At 34.6% G+C, this 19,832-nt stretch overlaps 3 protein-coding genes across 3 annotated transcripts in view; 1 reads left to right on the top strand and 2 right to left on the bottom strand.

Annotated features, from left to right (window-relative positions):
- Positions 1-19,832, top strand: part of side-II (sidestep II) — a 154,359-nt gene that overhangs the window by 68,573 nt on the left and 65,954 nt on the right. The gene's annotated exons all lie outside the window — the stretch shown is intronic.
- LOC135798281 (glucose dehydrogenase [FAD, quinone]-like) lies at positions 1,251-3,420 on the bottom strand. The gene is given in 5 exon segments (XM_065311071.1): positions 1,251-2,271; positions 2,274-2,427; positions 2,478-2,847; positions 2,906-3,058; positions 3,061-3,420. Coding segments are annotated over 5 exon segments (1,854 nt in total). The 5' UTR covers positions 3,278-3,420; the 3' UTR covers positions 1,251-1,311.
- Positions 3,520-5,927, bottom strand: LOC135798280 (glucose dehydrogenase [FAD, quinone]-like). Its single transcript, XM_065311070.1, has 3 exons — positions 5,463-5,927; positions 5,032-5,401; positions 3,520-4,971 (listed from the first exon to the last, which is right to left on the bottom strand). Exons 1-3 carry the CDS (start codon positions 5,830-5,832, stop codon positions 3,681-3,683), a joined length of 2,031 nt encoding a protein of 676 aa, XP_065167142.1. The 5' UTR covers positions 5,833-5,927; the 3' UTR covers positions 3,520-3,680.

Genomic DNA, 19,832 nt, shown 5'->3' with positions numbered 1-19,832 from the left:
TATAATTAGGTACATACAGTGTGTCCTGATAAATGACTCTAGTCCTGACAGGTTTTATTTTGCTTGTTAGTCTAAAAAATAGGCCATTCCAAGCAACTTTATTTGTACTCACGTGTAGAATACACGCGGAACGATTTGTGTGAGTGTGATTGTATGTGGGTGTGTGAAAAGCTCGGCTGGGTTTAGTGGAAAAGTGGAAAAACTTGGAAGAGTGTTCGGTGGGCCGCAGGCGAGCGCGAGGCAGGTGAACGAACATAGATTAAGCACGCTTCTCATTGACAAGTGGTCATTATGCGCCTTTTAAACGTCACGCCAACGTATTTATTATGATGTATTTCTTTCCACCACTTCCGACCGCGAACATTTTCCTACACAGCGATATATTCATTTCATCAACAATAACTTTACCCACATTGACACCAAAACTAAAAAATCACAATTAGGTTTTAAATGCGTGGATTATCCACAGCGTGATTAATGCTTATCTTTATGCACTAGTGTATAGTTTAGGTTATAATTACTAGTTATGAAAGTAGAGGTTGTGTGATGTTGAGTATTGTTCAATTGTTGCAAGCATTGTTGTAAAGTTTTCAACGCGTAAAGTTTACGATCGTTGTTCGTCTGTTTGCGATCGTTATTTGTTGAAACAACGCCATTGTTTGCGGACTAATGGAGCCACTGCCAAAGTTGCAATTAGTGTATGCTTGCGCGGAAATGCCGCGGAAAAGCTTAAACGTATGCGCGGGCACAAACTCTCATTCGTCAACAATTCGGTGCCACAACATTGTTGTGCTAATCGTGCATACGCCTGCAATTTTACACTGCCAATTATGCAACTCATTCGAATACTTGCAAATACTTTAAAAAACTCGTGTGTAAAAATACTTACCTAACCTATCATAACATAATATAACCTAACCTAACCTAACCTAAAAAAATTTAACCTAAAAATTTGTTTTTACTATTTTTAATTTTTTTGATAAATACTTATTTGAGTATACGGTTGTATTATGGATGGTGGTGGCGGCGACGGTGGCAATGTCGAATATACTCCCCCACCCCCAGTGCACCCAACATTCACCCGCTGGCGTCGAGTAGATTGCAACATGAAAAATGAATTTCCATTTACATCTTTACATCTCGCACGCGCATTTACCATGCATGCGCCGCCCCCGAACCAGCCGAAACACCTGCCAACGTCGATACCACTTAAAGAACTAACCTATATTAAAAATATCATAAACATACCATGTGTTCAGATATTTATATATTTAATATTTGTATTTGTATTAATACAATTTTTATTTTATTTCAGGTAAGAAGATCATTAAGGTACTTTTCAACTATAAAACTAACTCCGCGATTGGCAACCATCATGATTGTAGCGGCAGTGTTGCCAGAAACAGCAAAAGGTATAACAGAAGCATCTAAAATCCGAAGATTACTTGTGCCTTTCACTAGGAGCTGTTGGTTTACAACCGCCATCTTGTCATTACCCATTTTACAGGTGCCAACTTGATGATTCTCAGGCGTCGTGGCATATTTGGCAGCACACTCCCAAAATGCATCCGAATCATACGTAAATGCACTTTCACAATAACTATAGTTACCTTTCACTAGGCTAATACCATATTTTTGTGTTAAAATATTTGCGGTTGCTATATACTGAGCTATTCTTATACCATCTATCAAGGTAGCCACATCATCAGGATGTTTCAAATCATTCAACTCTATCAATGGTGCATCAAACGGATTTGTTGACTTAAGTCTAATCTGTCCTCTTGATTTTGGATGTAAAACAACAGGAACTATATCAAATGTTTTATAAGGTGATGAGGTTGGTGCATCAAAGAATGATCCATTTGTTCCACAACTAGCTGCGAATCCATTGAAGAAATATTGAAGGTCTGGCCATGTTCCATCGGGTCGAGCGTATTTAGAACTGAGTCTTGCTGTAACTTGTGACAGACCTGTGGAACTCATTGGTCCAGTATGATAAGCAAAATATTGATTAAGCGCATCTAGAGTTAGGTCATTGGTGTTGCTCATTTTGGTCAACGCATAGGTCATTGTAAAGGAAACGTGGTTCTGGAAGTTTTGACCAACGCCAGGGAGATTAATATGAACAGGAATGTTTAAACTGGATAGGTGATCTCTAGGTCCTATTCCAGATAACATCAAGAGTTGTGGAGAGTTGAAGGTTCCTCCAGCAACTATAACCTCTTTACGGGCTTTGACAAAAACGATTGGCAGTTGTATACTAGTTGAACTGCTTTCACCTTTTTTGGTCTTCTGTGTTTGAAGTCACGATGATGTGGTTGATCAAAGACCAATTTTGTTGCTGTGGTATTCAACATAATGTGTAGACTTGGGTTGAACCTTTGTGGCCAGAGGAATGCTTTGGAGGCACTTAATCTGGTACCATTTCTATAGATATTCATTAGTTATTAAATCACAGATTAAAAAAAATTAATTACCTGTTTGTAGTTTGTGCAATGGCAAACCCACTAATATTCTCCCCATTTAAATCTTGACTATACCCAAACCCTAATTCCTCAGCAGCAGCCAAAAAATCATCAGCAAACGCAGGATAATCCGGAAACCGGGAAATAGTCAAAGGTCCCTCAACACCATGATAACCAAAATCAGCTACTGTTCCAAGTTCTCTATTATCTTCAATATTTTGAAAATATGGTAATACTTGATCATATCCCCAGTGGGTATTCCCAGCTTCAACCCATCGTTGAAAATCTTGAGGTATACCTCTAATATACATCATGCCATTGACCACACTACATCCACCAAGGACTTTAGCTCTGATAATATCACATCTATGTTGTGGCATGTCTATAAAGTACATAATAGAACATTAATAATTCCATGGACATTGATTTTATGTACCTACTTAAACAAGCATTTTGTTCCGGCTCGGTTTTATAATTCCAACCCAAAGTAGACACTTGAGTAAACACTGGAAACATTGAAGGTACCTCTGTTCCCGGTGGTTCATCACCTCCAGCTTCTACAAGGAGAACCTTCCATTTTTGAAAGCTGCTAGCCTACCAGCTGCAGTTGCACCTCCACTGCCTCCTCCAATAACAATAAAATCATACTCTTCATCTGGTATGGTCACTGGTACCACACGATCACATAAACCAGAAATATCCGTATGGTTCCGGATAAACTCATCCAACATGGTCATGAATAAGTAACTCCCACATACTCCTGCTACTGATGTAGCAATGTAGGGATTAGTACACGGAGCAACTCCTGACATTGTAGAAATACTTTTCAAGGTCACTGTATTCTTTTCTATGTTTATATTTAAAACGTGTCGATTGAACTGAACACCAAGCTGCTTTCCCTACGCCATTTTATAGCGATGATAAGGATATTCATAAAATATACAGAATGTACGTAGTATAACCATATCTAATTGAGCAATAAATGAGCCAAGCAATGATAAATGGAACTTTTTAAAATTTACGACTGTTGTAAAACATAAAAAATATAAATATCTTCGAGTAAATTGTTACTGTATTTCTCAATATGAAAGGAACAAAGCTTATTTTTATTAAGATTAATATCATTGTCATCCTTGCAATACATTTGGATCTTCACTTCATTGTTAAGATAAAAATAATTAACATAAATCACAATAAAATGGATAAAAATATATATCAAAGAGATTTTGTGTTATAACCTCTTTGTTCGAACGGATTTGGGATTTCTGGGTGTCGATTATGGAAGTCCATATTATGATGGTGAGCAAAATTATAAGGTGGGAGATATCCTTGGTTTTGATGGGGGCCATGTTGAGGTCTGCCACTGAAAGATGGTGGGCGTACTTGATTTCTGTTTCCTAAATCGGGTACATCTGGTCCTTGTGTCTTTTTGATGAAATCAACTCCTCTATGTGCCAACATCATGATGGTAGCAGCTGTGTTACCACTTGGTAAGACAGGAATAACGGAAGCATCCATAACTCTCATGTTGGGAATACCCTTGATTTGTAGTTCGTTGTTTACGACTGCATTTGGATCGGAATCTGGACCCATTTTGCAGGTACCAATTTGATGGTTCTCTGGACCTGTAGAGTGTTTTACTGCACAACCCCAGAAATCATCGGAATCGTATGGGAGTTTATCACAATCACCATAATCATCCTTGACCAATTCCATTCCATACTTGTTAACCAAGTGCTTTGATTTGGAAACAGCCAGAGCTAAACGGACACCTTCAACTAAGGTCTTCACATCTTCGGGTTCAGTAAGATAGTTTCCATACATCAATGGTGGATCATATGGATTTTGGGATTTGAGTGTTAAATACCCACGACTCTTTGGATGTAGGTTAACAGGAGCCATACCAACATATCGTGGTGCTTCAGGGTGTTCAGGGTCAGTCGCGGATTTAACCTCACCAGTCGTAGAACATTTAGCAAGGTAACCAGAGAAAAACACTTGTAAATCTGGGTAGTTACCAGCTGGGTCTGCGTATTTGGAGTTGGCTCTAGCTGTCACCTGAGACATACCAGTTGAAGTCATGGGTCCTTCTCTCTTCAAGATATAATTCATCACTTCGGCCCAGTCAAGGTCATTGTAGTTATCTGTTTTCTTAAGGGTAAAAGACAAGAAGAATGAAACGTGGTTCTGAAGGTTTTTACCAACTCCTGGTAGTTCATGAACAACTGGAATGTTTAATCTGTTGAGTTCATCTTTGGGACCAATACCAGAAAGTAGAAGGACCTGCGGAGTATTAATAGCACCTCCTGCCATGATAACCTCCTTACGAACACGGACTTTGTAGGGTCTATCTTGGTGTTCAAAATGTACTTCAGTAGCTTTCTTTTGTCCGTTGACATTTTGTACGGTCACTTTGGTTGCTAAGGTTTTGAGCATAATGTGAAGATTTGGGTTGTCCCTGTTTGGTCGGAGGTAAGCCCTTGCAGCACTCAACCTAGTTCCATTTCTAATAAAACAAAATATATAAATATTTTCTCAAAGAACTAGAAAGGTACCTATACTTTACCTATTGTTAGTTTGAGCAATGGTAAACCCAGTCAGGTCCTTTCCATTAAGATCATTACTAGCAGTGTGACCAATCTCCTGGGCAGCCATAAGAATATCATCAGCAAACTCAGGATGGTCAGGGAATTGTGCAACTGTCAAATGTCCACCTGTACCATGGTACTCCGCATCAACTAATGTCCCAATCTGTTGATTATCTTCTTGGGCTTTGAAAACTGGCAAAACATCTTTGTAACTCCAACCTGGGTTACCAGCAGCTTCCCAATTATCAAAATCTCGTGGTACACCTCTCATGTACATCATACCATTGAGCACACCGCAACCACCTAAGACTTTACCTCGGATCCAATCACAGCGTTTTTCAGGGTAACCTGTAAAATTATTTTAAAATATTTTTTAGATTTTTAATAGAAAGTTTTTAAAATTATTTACCTTGACAAGCAACTGGTTCCGGTTCAGTTTTGTACTGCCAATCAACTTCCGGATTATCAAAATAATTTAGAACCATCGAGGGCACCTGGGTACCCGGTGGTTCATCACCTCCAGCTTCAATCAGTAACACTTTCCCCATATTTTCTTCAACAAGTCTCCCTGCAGCAACGGCACCTCCACTGCCACCTCCTATGACAACATAGTCGTATTCCAAATCAGGGGTGACTGTATGCCTGACCCTCTGACAAATCTCCGAAATATCACATTTATTTGTAATAAAAGAATCCAACAGGGTCATGAAGAGCAATGTAGACCCACAGGTAGCACTTAGGCTTCCGCCTAAATTCGGCGGGGCACATCCACAATCCATGTTGATTTCAAACCAACTTTACTTAACTTAAGTTCAGCGAAAATGCTTGGCTGTTGGCGAGACGGCCGTCGAGATGCGACTAGTTGATTGAGCGGAACCGGTCTCTTTAAATGCCCAAGCACAAAGTTGACTTGCTCACGTCACATTGAGCGTGTCCCCACTTAATCATCGAAAATCAACTTTGAAGTTCATTATCGAGTTCAACGTAAATAAATGATTAAGTAATTAAAATTCGCTCGGAATTAACATCTAGTATTTCACGCACTATAAAAAGATACCATGTAAAAAAAATAATAAAAAAGAAAATCAAAAGCATTTAAAATGAAGGAAAAACATGCATGATTGAACGGCTAGTGTTTCAAACGTTTCGAATGTTTGAACGTCGAGGAACGAGATGTGTACAGCCACAAACGTTCGAATATTCGCCCGCTTATCTGGCATGGCGTTTGTGTTATCAAGGGACGCATTGAACGATTGCACATTATTGCAGGAAAAAATACAAACGGATACAGCAACCGAGCAAAAACGCATTTCAAAGATATTAACATGTGTACATCTACAGTGCAAATCAAAAACGTCAAATATTTTTAAAGCTTTTAATAAATAGATGGCGTTACTATTCACATAACCTCTTTGCATCAATTTTTAAATTTATTTTTATTTATAATTTTTTGATTCAATACAGTTACTCGCAATCTATGTAGGTTTTAACAGTACTTTCCTGTATTTTAGTCATTAGTCATTAAATTTTTAACACAACTCGCAGTTTTTTGTCTGTTGCAAACCACGCGCTGATAACGCAATGGCGGATGCGGGACTGTGAGTGTGCTCCATTCTAAATGTTCGCCATTGAGTGTACTCTTGTCGTAACTAGCACTAGTAGCACTAGCTACTAATAATGCTCGTACACTCATGTGCATTCTACATGAAACTGTGTGTTATGAGTCTGCCTCTGAATGTAGTCATGCAGATGTAAATGTAGATGTAGAGTAGCGTATAGAGAGTACCGGAATGAATACAAGTTCCGATAAAAATTTAACCCGGTTTGCGACCATTATAAAAATGAAAAAATAAATGCTTTCAAGATGAGTATGTGATCGAGTGATAAGCATTGCGTACCGCTTTTATGTTTCCTAATCGTGTTATTATAATGTTAAGTATTTATTTTTATATTTTCTGGTTAAAATATTTATTCGGTGGAAATCCCTACTAATATTATAAATGCGAAAGTCCTGATGTTTGCTATACTTTCAAGCAAAAACTACTTAACCGATCATTATGAAAATTTGTACACATATTCTTAGTGGTCCCCGAATGGTTATAGGCTACTTTATATTTAATAAAAAAAATTATTTTTTAAATAAAATAAAGAAATTGTTTAGCCAATAATACCTCTGCATCTGGCTATTTGACTACTTTAACGCCATCTAGTATTCCAGCAATGAAGCTCAAACCTAAGTACTATAGTACCATCACACTGTATTATCACATTGTATTACCGACAGCTACGTCAACATCAAATCCAATTGACTACACTATGGAGACTGTACACTATACTTCCATAGACTATACTTTCAGCCATTTTAAACTTCCCGCCATTCTACTTCATTGTTACTTCTTCTGTGACTACAGACGCGTACGGAAACAACTTTACACAGACTATTTACACAGAATATTTTAAATGTTTAACTGATAATGAGCTGTTTAGTGGTGTTATTACCTTGATAACTCGTCAAAGTTTCAAAATTTTAAATTTTCCGCAGTTTTTTAATGTATTCCGGTTGAATTCTTACCAAAATCTTCCGCAATACTTAAAAATTAAAAAATAACATTCAAAATAACGGTTTTTGTGTTTAAACTTTAAAATATATAAATAATTGCTTATAAAACATGAAGTAAACATTTATTTTAAGTTGTAATTAAAATGTTAGTGAACTTCTACCGTTCGCGACGATGTAGTCGCGTAATTTTTTTGTTCCACGTTGCATTTTAAAACAGCAACTCTCGCAAGTACAACTTTTCAACTCTCAAGTTTAAAACTGTAAATCTAAAGTTCGAAACGCGTGCGCCCGGCTTGATCCGTTCGATTATTTCACCAATATCGGTACAGGTGCGAATACTGGTAGTACAGGTACACGTTTCAAGCAGTTCGAATTGGATGTAGGTAAAGTTGACAAACACAACACAAAAAAAAAACACACAACAAGCTTGTACCGTTCAGCGAGTTCGACTCGGATTTAATTGCTTCATTTTATCAGTCGGGCAGGTCCAACACGCACGACATTGAGCATTGAGCACCACGATCACAACCGGCCGACGACCACAAAACACACAAAACATACGCGCCATGCGAAAACGAATTTAAATACCATTTACACATTTTACACTTTGCGGTACCAGAAGTTAAGAAAACCGCACAGAAACCGAGGTTTATGATGGCATATAGCACTTATGTTTAGTTAATAATTAGTGAATTTGCATTATTTTTAGATTTAGACATCAAGTTTATTAAGATATTAAGATTATTAAGTGAAAAATAGGAATTAAGTATATTAAATTCATGTTAGCATAATTAAAAACATTATGTGCAGAATAGCGGTCTAAAAATGTTTAAATTTGAATTCTTGATTTTGATTAAAAATAACTCGAATTCTAAACACGTTAAATAATTTATCTTTTCGTGATTTGATTCAAAATTTAATTCCTTATCGATTTTTATAAATAAATAATTATATTTAATTTATTAATACGCGTTAGCGTAAAAAAAAACTAGAAATAAACAATTAAATTTAAAGTCAAATTTTGATTATTTATAACTTTTTATATATTTAAACTATTGAACCGATAAAAACATCAAACGATTAGGAATTTACCTACAAATTTAATACAATAAGAAAAATTAATTTATCTTCTAAAATGTTTGAGTTATCATAAAAAAACTAATAAAAAACATGTTTTGTCATTTTTAGACCGTAGTTCTTCATATAAGACCAAAAAAAAAAAAAATACAAAACTTGAAAACATTTGTCATTCTGGATAATACTATTAAGTAATGTTAAGAGTATGAAAATATGAATATAATATAAGCGTGTGAAGATGCGACGATAATAATGTGAGTACAGCCGACATCGCCGAGTATTATTGTAGCATTAGGCAAAGTGATGTCGTTGGTGTCGCGACGAGAACGGTAACGCGAATAAATTATTAATTGCGGGCGGCAATTATTCTTAATGGCGTGCGCGATGCGTGCCGCCGCATGAATAAATTAATGCGGCCTAGAGGCAAGAGTGGCTTTCGACTAACAGACTAACATTAAGTACGATAAGTACCCGTACTTAACTTAAAATACTAATACCTACTAATAGTAATAGTAATACTACAACTGGAAGCAGATCATAATTTACAATTGCACTAAATATAAAATTTAAACACGACGAGTGTATAATAACGCATAAATCACTCAGTGTGTAATTGGAGCTAGAATCAAGTATTGACTTGTGATTATTCCGGTTTCTTGGGCGTGTAGTGTACGCGTGTAAAACTTGTTCAACTTTGGTAACTATTGGATTCAAAGTCGTACGCGTAAGTGAATTAAACGCAAGTTTTTAAGTGATATTTAATGAGCGTCGCGCGCCTAATGCATCGATTTGCTTTTATCGTTATGCGGCTTCTTTCATTGCGTTTTATTTTTTAACACATGCACATCAGCAGTAAACAACATCAAGTACTTATAAATAATAAAAAGAACACGTGCCATGATAAGAATGTATAATCAAAAGTTAAGTAGCCTTAAGAATCTTTACTAATATTATAAATGCGAAAGTCCTGATGTTTGTTTCACTTTCACGCAAAAACTACTTAACCGATCATCATGAAAATTTGTACACATATTCTTAGTGGTCCCCGAATGGTTAGGCTACTTTTTATTTAATAAAAAAATTATTTTTTAAATAAAATAAAGAAATTGTTTAGCCAATAATACCTCTGCATCTGGCTAATTGACTACTTTAACGCCATCTAGCATTCCAGCAATGAAGCTCAAACCTAAGTACTATAGTACCATCACACTGTATTATCACACTGTATTACCGACAGCTACGTCAACATCAAATCCAATTGACTACACTATGGAGACTGTACACTATACTTCCATAGACTATACTTTCAGCCATTTTAAACTTCCCGCCATTCTACTTCATTGTTACTTCTTCTGTGACTACAGACGCGTACGGAAGCAACTTCATTATTTTAGATATTCGCGAGCGAAGCCAAAGGTTAAAGCTGGTTTTTTATAAATTTTTATATTTTATGTGCGTTTTGCTGTGTTCGGTATTTATACGGCAAGTCAAATATTAAATATTTTTTTTTAATTTTTAATTTTTTATTTTTTATTTTTGTTTTATTTGATTTTAACAATTTATATGAATAATAAGTATTATGAGTTGTGAGTATATTGCATAAATTTTCAATATAATCCATAAATATGTAAATAAGATCGATTGTGTTAATATTAATAAGTTACGCTCACATTTTCTTGATGCTTAAAAGACACATGTATTGACCGGAATAACCGGACCAGCGAAACTACCACCGCGTCAACAAAGGACCTATTCAAACAGGAATGTATGCCACGATCGTTAGTGCATAATGTCAATATTGTTAATAATATCTAGTATTATGAATGAAAGTAGGTACATATATGTTGGTATAATCAATCACACGCAACGTGTTTCCGATAAAAGGCAAGTCGAGCAAATACCGGAAGTTGTAATTTGATAATTATAATATTCTGTGAATCTAAATTTGTACCTAACATTTATTTTATTGATATTTTAATATGCTTGTTTGTTTTATTTCGATTAAAATTTATGAAAAACGAGCCCAAAGTTGAGAAATTGATGAAGTTTATCAAAAAATTTGCTTAATATTAGCGGCGGATTTAAGGCCTTTTTTTGGGAATTTTTGAGGGATGATAATAGTGTATCATAAAGAGTAACTCTTGCTTAATCAAATTAAGAAAACAATATTTTAATATCATTAACGATACGCGAGATATAGTCCAATTTCTAACACATGTTTTCTGTAAACTTAAAAAATTAGCAGGAAAATGCAAAACAAATTATTTTTTGTAACTTTGACAATTAATAACTTCTTGTACCGAGATTGTTTTAATGAAACTATTATTATTTTAAAATAAATCGGTTATATTATAGTTATTTACAGGTTTGTTTATCCTTTGATTGTTCTCCTCCTACGAGTAGATCGAATTAATTATTAATTTAATTAATTTAATTTAATTAATTTAATTAATTGATTCAGTCGTTTGCTGTGGTTAAATAAGTGAATAGTAAACGATTGTTAAATTATGCCCGTTCATTCCGCGTCTGCAATGATTTGCATATAAACAAATGCGAATTAATCGCAGATAGGGACTCCAAACATGACCAACCCTTCAATGGCGTCAAATATTGTGTGTCAAACTCAATACCCAAACATTCGAGCTGTTTAAATGTATCCATAGAATGCGTATATATAGGTACATGTATATAATGTTGAATAGAGATTACAGATCAGAATTACAGATAGCAAAATGTTGATTGTGGTGCGCGCAGCACGAACGAGTGGATTGAGAATTGAGAATTCAGGCCGAATTCGACGCACATGCGAAGGATGGGCAAACGATTGAACAATGCGACGCAGGCGGCGCACACACCCGTATGCGAAATGGATTTGCCGTGTTTTGCCCCGGCGCAATGCGCGCGTAATTATAATTCAAATTGCTTTAAATGATATAAATTACACGCCAAACATCGGCGCACCCTTGGCGACTGTGATACACCAACGAGACGCGTTATCGTTTATCAAATTGATCGTAAATCAACAAGAATATTAACAAAATATTCAAAAATTTAACAAATATCTATATCTATTTATATAAAATCCGGTAGGGTTAGTTACACCATGTATAACTCAAGAGCGGCTGCACCGATTTTAAAAATCGATGATTTTTCGGATTCGTCTTGGCCCCGAATAGCAGAATAATTATTGAAATGTTAAAAATTTTGACATACAGGGTGTTTAATGGAAGATCAAAATTGGTATAGAGATTTCATCATAATAAAAGCTAAATTATTGAATCATAGATGGCACTAAAGTGTATTATTAGCATTTCTAATTCCTTTAAAATAAAATTGATAAAATAATTACTTGTTTATAATATTTATTGACATGTACTTGATGCACACAATTTCTATTATTCCCTTGCGAAGTAAAATCAAACTTTACAACTGAATGCACATATGTACGCAAGGCATAAGTGCGAAGAAATATGAGAGGTCATAATACATCACTTTATCGTGCAACATTGTTCAACTCGGCAACAAAGTCAAGTTCAGCGCTGCCCCACGGGGAAATCGCCCCTGCTGCCTCCGCAGCGACTTGAAAACTTGTAACTTGTTTTACGAGCGTTTGTGAAACCGCCGCCACTGCCGAAACGATACACATCGCCTTGTAATACAATATGTTTGCGTTTTGGAACAAATAGAAACAAATACGGGCATGATAAATGCAGCCAGATGCGAAATACATTATTTTGAGTATGCAAAACATCAATTTTAGTCATACAAAGTAATGTATTAAGAGAAAGCAGACGTTTTGGCTTGTAAATTGCAGAAGTAGCTGAAATTTGAGGTTAGGTTCATGTTAAATGCGTCAAATTTAATTATTGATATTAACAACGTTTTTAACAATTTATTTTGTAACTTTTGCGATATAATTATAATAAAAATATATATATATTTGAGTTGTATATTACAAAAATAGTTGAATTTTGAGGTTAGGTCAGTGTCAAATATATTTTATTGCAATATGGCCATTGGCAGTGTTAAAAAAAATTTTACAACATAATTAAAGCAAAAATTTACGCATAAATCAATTTCGTTATAAACAATTACAAAATTGGAAAACCCGACAACATTTCACGATAAATTCGTCAAAGATTAAGATAAAGTGATTTATTGTTTCAACCGAATTGACTTACAAGAGGTTTTTCCATCCGTTGATCAACACATTTAAATCTTGCGATAATGGGTTTTCACTGCAAACCAAACTCGTCGGGTTCTACGTCGCAATTTCTTAACCTGAATAAATTTCTGATGACTCAGCTCCAGATAAGATTCAATTCAACACAATAAAAAGCGGCAACAAAACGTTTATGTAATTAATAACTCCACATGCAAATTCTTAGTTCGTGCGGTGCTAATTACACCATTTGCAAATAAATTAAATTGTTGTTTGATTTCACGGACGAGCATTTATCTGCGGTTCAAGTTCACGATTAGCAGTTACATAACGTTTGTTAGAATTAGAAGTAAAAATTTACGAACAGCGCACACGATGGTCAAGGCCAATGCGTTCATAATTACTCAATCGCGAATCGTATAACATTAAATCATTAAACTTGACTTAACATAAGTCAGCTAATTTTTAACCAAATATTTATTTTGAAGTTCATTACCTTTTCATAATATTAGTATTTTTGTCTTTATGCGTAGTGATATTTTCATACGCATGTTGAGTGGAGTGCGAAGTGACGATTGCGAGTATGGCTATTAAACAAATAAAAACAAGCGATTGAGTGAGTGCCACGCTCGTAAAATCGAGTTTTCTGCGTTTTCCATCGGTATGCGAGTTGAAGTGGCACGTAATATCTAATATGTGAGTCGTAGCGCTCATAAATCATGTGCAATCATATTTCGATGAAGTATAAATGCACGATATTATGATTTAGGGTTTGATTTGAAAATAAAAATGAAATAAAAACAACACAATTGTCGGTAAATATAAAAATCATATTAAAAAATTATAAAACACTCTGTATGTTTCAATTGACGTACAAACAATAATCGGTCAAAAAATAAAAACTTTAAAAAACTTTTAAAACGTTTCTATCAGTGCAATCGTTTATTATCCGGTAATATTAGTAAAGAAATAATAAAACTTTTATTCCTTTTGTTATTAACTTTTTCTAATTCTGTAGTTTTATTGTTTTTCCTTGAAATTAAATACCATTAAATATGATATAATTCTTGTATAAATAAGAATATAAATGTTGTTTAATATCAAAATATTCACCGGTTCGTAAAATGCAATTCGATGTAAATTTTGAATTTTGAAGCAATTTCCTTAGTTTTATGCCCATCCGCGCGCTCATCGCGTTCTCTAAATGCAAATTTAAATTTGGTTTGTGTTCGCTGTTTTCGTCTTTTATATACTTTACACATACTCAGCTGTGACTCACACGATTACACGTTTGCTCCATTAAACAAGCTTACTGTGTACGTCTCAATTTTTCTGTTCATGTATGAATGTGTGTGTGAAAAGGTCAATTTGGTATGCCCGCACGCGAGTCGATGTGCGATGCGCTTTTCGGTTTTAAATTTTTATAAGATTTGCGATGCGGGTCGCGCGTTTAATTTTAGCTCCGCCGAACGTGACAATAATACGCAAAAGAACCGAGCGAGACCAACACACCCACACTGGCGCATTGTGTGTATTTTGTGTTAAAAATACGTTTTTACCAGAGTATGAGTATGAGCAGGAGTCGAGTGTCGAGAACGAGTATATCCTCTGCAATTTCGTGCAATTTTATATGTATTGCCATTCTCTCTGCGAAGAGAGCACGAGAGCGAAACCAAAGAGTTGTTGTTATTCTCTGAGCATCATGTTGAAATACAACGATGGTGGAATTTATTTTTTCAGACGCTGTTATTCTGTCAAAAGGCAGAAAAAATGAGCAAATGTGTGAATATTCCAGGAAAGACACCGAAATTAACATTAATATTAAAAATATTTGTTTTGTTATAAACATTTATTAAATACTAGCTGTTGCCCGCGACTTCGTTCCGGCAGTGTTTAATAAAAATGTAATTCGTTTTTACTCTCTTGTTCTAGACATACTCGTAGTAAGAGTCAATTCTATCAATAAGATTAGCAATTTTAATTTAAAGAAATTAATTATATGAAGTTTTGTCAATAATGCACTTCAGCGCGCCATCTCGAATTCAACTATTTAACTATAACAATGATTGAATCTCAATGTCAAATTTTATTCTATAGAAAAGAGCTGTTTTGAGGATTTTCCCAGCAATTATTCGAATTTTTCTCACCTTTTAAACCTTCCCTAGACCTCCACTAATAATTCAAGACCAAGATAAGATAAATCCGTTCAGCCGTTCTCGAGTTTTAGCGAGACTAACGAACAGCAATTCATTTATATATATATAGATATTTGTTTTTGTTATAAACATAAATTAATTATTTCACAATTCATCAAAATATATTTTATTTCGGTTTATTTTTCACAAAAATGCATTTAAAAATTTAATTACATTAAGTCTTTGTATTTTTAATAATTTATTCCTAAACCAAGTTAATTTTGTTAAATTAAAATGTTTATTTACTTAGCAACTGTTCAAAACCACTTTATAAAATGGAATTTCTTTCATTTGCTTTTTTTCTGTTTCCATTGTTCAATTGTTTCCATTTTATTTAATCTTTTTCTGTTTTTTTTATATTTAAATTTTGTGTTTTCAGTTTTTTTTTGTTAGGTTGTAAAAGATTCAATAAAACTCTATGCACCTTATTTCCTGCTTGTGGTGGTTATTAGTGTGTTTTCAACAGTTTTGCACAATCTACCACAAATCCGGCGATTATTCTCAATGCACATTTCACAATAATCATAAATATAAATCATGTGTTTGCATTCAGTTGGTATGAAGTACTAAAAGCACACTTTTAATCACTTCCAAACTAAGCAGACAACAATGAACACAATGCAAGGCAATAAACTAGAGTATAATAATAGAATGGATTCTTATCACACCTTTTCAGTTTGTTTATTGCCATAAATAACAAGGAATACAACATTTAATATGTCGATTTGCCATTGTGTCGAAAATTGATTGCCTGACCGGAGAGGAAACCGATTTAACTGGATAAGTTTTAACCGTTTCGAAATCTTTGTTTTTTTTTTTGATTTATAAATCCGTCAAAACAAACCACTGATTTTTTTATTTCAACGCTCAATCAGCATGGCAAAAATTATTTCCATTTGCATGGTCATTATCATTACCAATATCTGCGTATCGAGGTATTGTTGATGTGAATGTTAATGTCAGTTTGCGTAATGCGCTAATTGCCTACAATCGAGTAAATAAAAACGATGAGCAAATTATACATGCGGTGTACATTCAACTTGGGTAATTGTGGTGTACGAAATCGCGCACCGTGCATTGCGGTTATCATAAAATGCAAAAAAGCCGACCATGTCCCAGTCAATAAAAATTTGCATCGAAGGTTGCGTGTTGGTAAACATATATTTTTGGGGTAATAGGTACTTATTTGTACTCAACATGACAACCGACGAGTATCCTCACAGATATTTATTGATTTAAGTGGTGTTTATTTTACGCAATCATTTAATTTAATTATTGGTCATATTTTTAAACAATTATTAATTATTAAATTTATTTTTATCGCTTGATAGTTGGTAATAAAATAAAAATATAAAAAAGTTATTGTAATAGTTATAAATATTAAATTTTATAAACTGAGAGATTAATATTTTGCTAATTTCCTGAATTTATAATTTGTTTATTATAAGAACAGATTTATTAAACTGTTCATTGATTTTTCAATTTAATTTTTTAGCATTTTTTTTAATAATTCCTTTAAACAATAAAAAATCTTTTTTTAATATAATTCTTATCTAGTCCAAATTGATACACTCTGTATATTTTGTAAAATAGAATTTTCCTTTTTCAAAAATAAATTTTAATTGAATTTAACTTTGTTGATAACAAGAATAGAGCGTTTTGAACGATTGGAAGTGAGAGTATTGCAAACGATTGCAAACTGTAAAGACATTATTTGTTGACGACGACGAGGACGAAGGCGGCGGTGGCGACGTGCGAACACGGCAAACGGAAAACTATCGCGCTTCGATGGCGCGGACGAAGACACGTGTGGACACGTGCATAATGGCAATATGGCGGCAGCGAGCGCGTGCAGTCGACAAGCGGGCGTCGCACACGGCGAAATTCAATTTCCTTAGCCATCCGCGCTTTTCCGCACTTTTCCACACAACAATTTCGCGCGCATTTTCTAAACTTTTCCACTAACGCTTTTCTATTTACGATATTGCGACTTTATTTCCGTCGACTTTAATTTCTACTTCTATTTCATTCGGTGTAACACTTTTTTAAATTATTGACACCTATTCTATTTATACGCAAAATAAAGCTATATACTTTTATATACCTGAGTGAAAATAGAATAAATTTGGTGTAAATGATGAAATTTACTGCTAAATTGTTTGAAAACGTCTGCATTCGTTGATTCACGCTCGAATAAATGAAAATCATAATTCAAATGACGTTTGGCTTAATGCGGAGCGCGCCGCGGCGTTGGCGGCGGCAGCGAATTTGCGAATTGAAACCGGTAACTAAGTGAACTTATTAGGTTAGCAGATATAAGTTATCATTGAGTTAATTTCCCTCGAGGTGCGCGCCCGCCGCCTCCACAGCCGCCGCTACCGCCGCCCCCCGGAGGCCCGCCTTGCACTTGGCACATCCAGGTATGAAAAGCGTAAAATGCGAACACGCGACGACACGACATGCGAAAGCAGAACCCATCAACATCATCAACTGGATAAAACATACAGTGTGTTCACCAAAAATTTAAATTTTTTACTTCATAATTCATTATAAAGAAAAATTGCTATTCGTTTAAATAATTTATTATTTTTTTTTAAATTTTCCATTGAACACACTGTATGTATAGAAAATGTTAGGGTTGTTTGCGTATACAAATAGGAAATGAAATCTATAACTCGACGGTGATGGTGGTGTGCAGATTTAATCCGGCATAATATGCTGATCCTCGCGCCGCCCCTTCTTCAGGGTGGCGGCAAGGTGGTCGGCACCCTGCATAAGTGAATTCGGTAATCCGCAAACTTTGGAAAATGCACCCCGCAAATTCGCCCTTCGAACGCACGCACAACTTGTCGAAACTGCCGAGGAAAAACCGACCCGGCCGCCGCAGCTACAACCCCACAGCCCCACAATCCAAATACTACCCTTCAAACGAACCTGATTCGCAACCCTCTAAGCTAAATGTATGTTTATTTCAACGTGTACAACTCCAAGTAAAATAATAAAAAATTTGCAATTCGCAAAAATTCCGAACGAGAAAAGAATTTTTTCCGAAATGAAAATTTAGGGTGTATTGTTATTACCAGAGAGTTTTCCGATAAAAATAGAAACTTGAATGAAGCATAACGTGTTCGGAAAATGGAAAAACGTAATTTTTCATCGTTTATGAAAGTGAATTTAACTTTTTCGAATAAAATTCGAATTTTATCAAAATATGAGAAAAAGTTGAATAAAGTATAGTATTATGAACTCATAGACAGTTTTCCTTATAGTTTTATTTTCCATTTCCTTGGCTGGAAAAACTTTCAACTTTCATTCCTGCGTCGGCAGCGCCAAGTTTTAAGTAGTTTTCCAGTCACGACTGCTGATTAGCGAAGTCGGTCGTTGGTTTCCTTCTTTTCCACGCCATACTCCTATAGGACAGTCGACACTCCGTGCGCACATCTAGATTGCGTTGCAATTTCGCTGTTTTCCACGCTCTTGATTGTAAAGCATGTTAAAAACATGTTGAACAATGTTAATGCTCGGATGAAGTAATTTTGCATTTTGTGGTGGATGGTTCAGAGTAAATATGGGGTTTTAAACTGAGAAAATCATAATATAGTTATTTCTGCTTGAAATAAGTAAATGTGAATATTTAACATTGTTAAAACATTCTTTTTTTGTGTTTATTGTTTTTTTCAATGCAAAATGCAAATGCAAATCATATAAGATGAGATAGTTTATGATAAAGCACATATTCACATATTCTTTACATTTATTATCTATATATATATATATATAAATGAATTGCTGTTCGTTAGTCTCTCTAAAACTCGAGAACGGCTGAACGGATTTATCTTATCTTGGTCTTGAATTATTGGTGGAGGTCTAAGGAAGGTTTAAAAGGTGAGAAAAATTCGAATAATTGCCGGGAAAATCCTCAAAACAGTTCTTTTCTATAGAATAAAATTTGACATTGAGATTCAATCATAGTTATAGTTAAATAGTTGAATTCGAGATGGCGCGCTGAAGTGCATTATTGACAAAACATTATATAATTAATTTCTTTAAATTAAAATTGCTAATCTTATTGATAGAATTGACTCTTACTACGAGTATGTCTAGAACAAGAGAGTAAAAACGAATTACATTTTTATTAAACACTGCCGGAACGAAGTCGCGGGCAACAGCTAGTATTTAATAAATTTTGTCTAACATTTAAAGCGCAAAATGAGATAAAGTGGATGTGTGTTGATAAAATCCACCGCGATGGCCCATGTTTACTAAACATTGCAACAACGATATGATCGCGGGAATATTTTTAGTTATAACGGACATTTAAGCGACATCTCGAAAAGAATTTAAGAGTTCAGTTTGAAATCGTCTGCTAGTGTTATTGAATCGGTCATTTGATAAGTGATCGTGCATAGAATTGAATGGCGAAGTAACCGTGTACCTGTAATCGCTCGCAAGGACACGAATTTCAATCAGCAGCATTATTAAATTAAACACCAGAAAAATAAACATACATACTATGTAGTAATTGATTATATATTACATAATATCTGTTGATAAATCATTAAAAAAATGAATTATTTAAATATGGTTTACTTTTGTGATTTAATTTCATGCGTAACATAAAATAAAGTCAATGTAAATTGATAAAATGCGCTGCTGCGATAACCAATGTGTGTGTTTACAATACTTTACAACAACGATGTATAGTATATAGTTATGATTGAATGTTTAATTTCTGGCGTTTAATTTAAAAATGTTGCTGATTGAAATCCGTGTCCTTGCGAGCGA

Source organism: Atheta coriaria, unplaced genomic scaffold (genome assembly GCF_025399875.1).
Source record: "Atheta coriaria isolate IRGN ID8LTWV9N9 unplaced genomic scaffold, Caltech_Dcor_3.1 hic_scaffold_9_pilon, whole genome shotgun sequence".
NCBI classification, from domain to species: Eukaryota; Metazoa; Arthropoda; class Insecta; order Coleoptera; family Staphylinidae; genus Dalotia; species Dalotia coriaria.
This window is presented reverse-complemented; position numbering and strand designations above follow the sequence as displayed.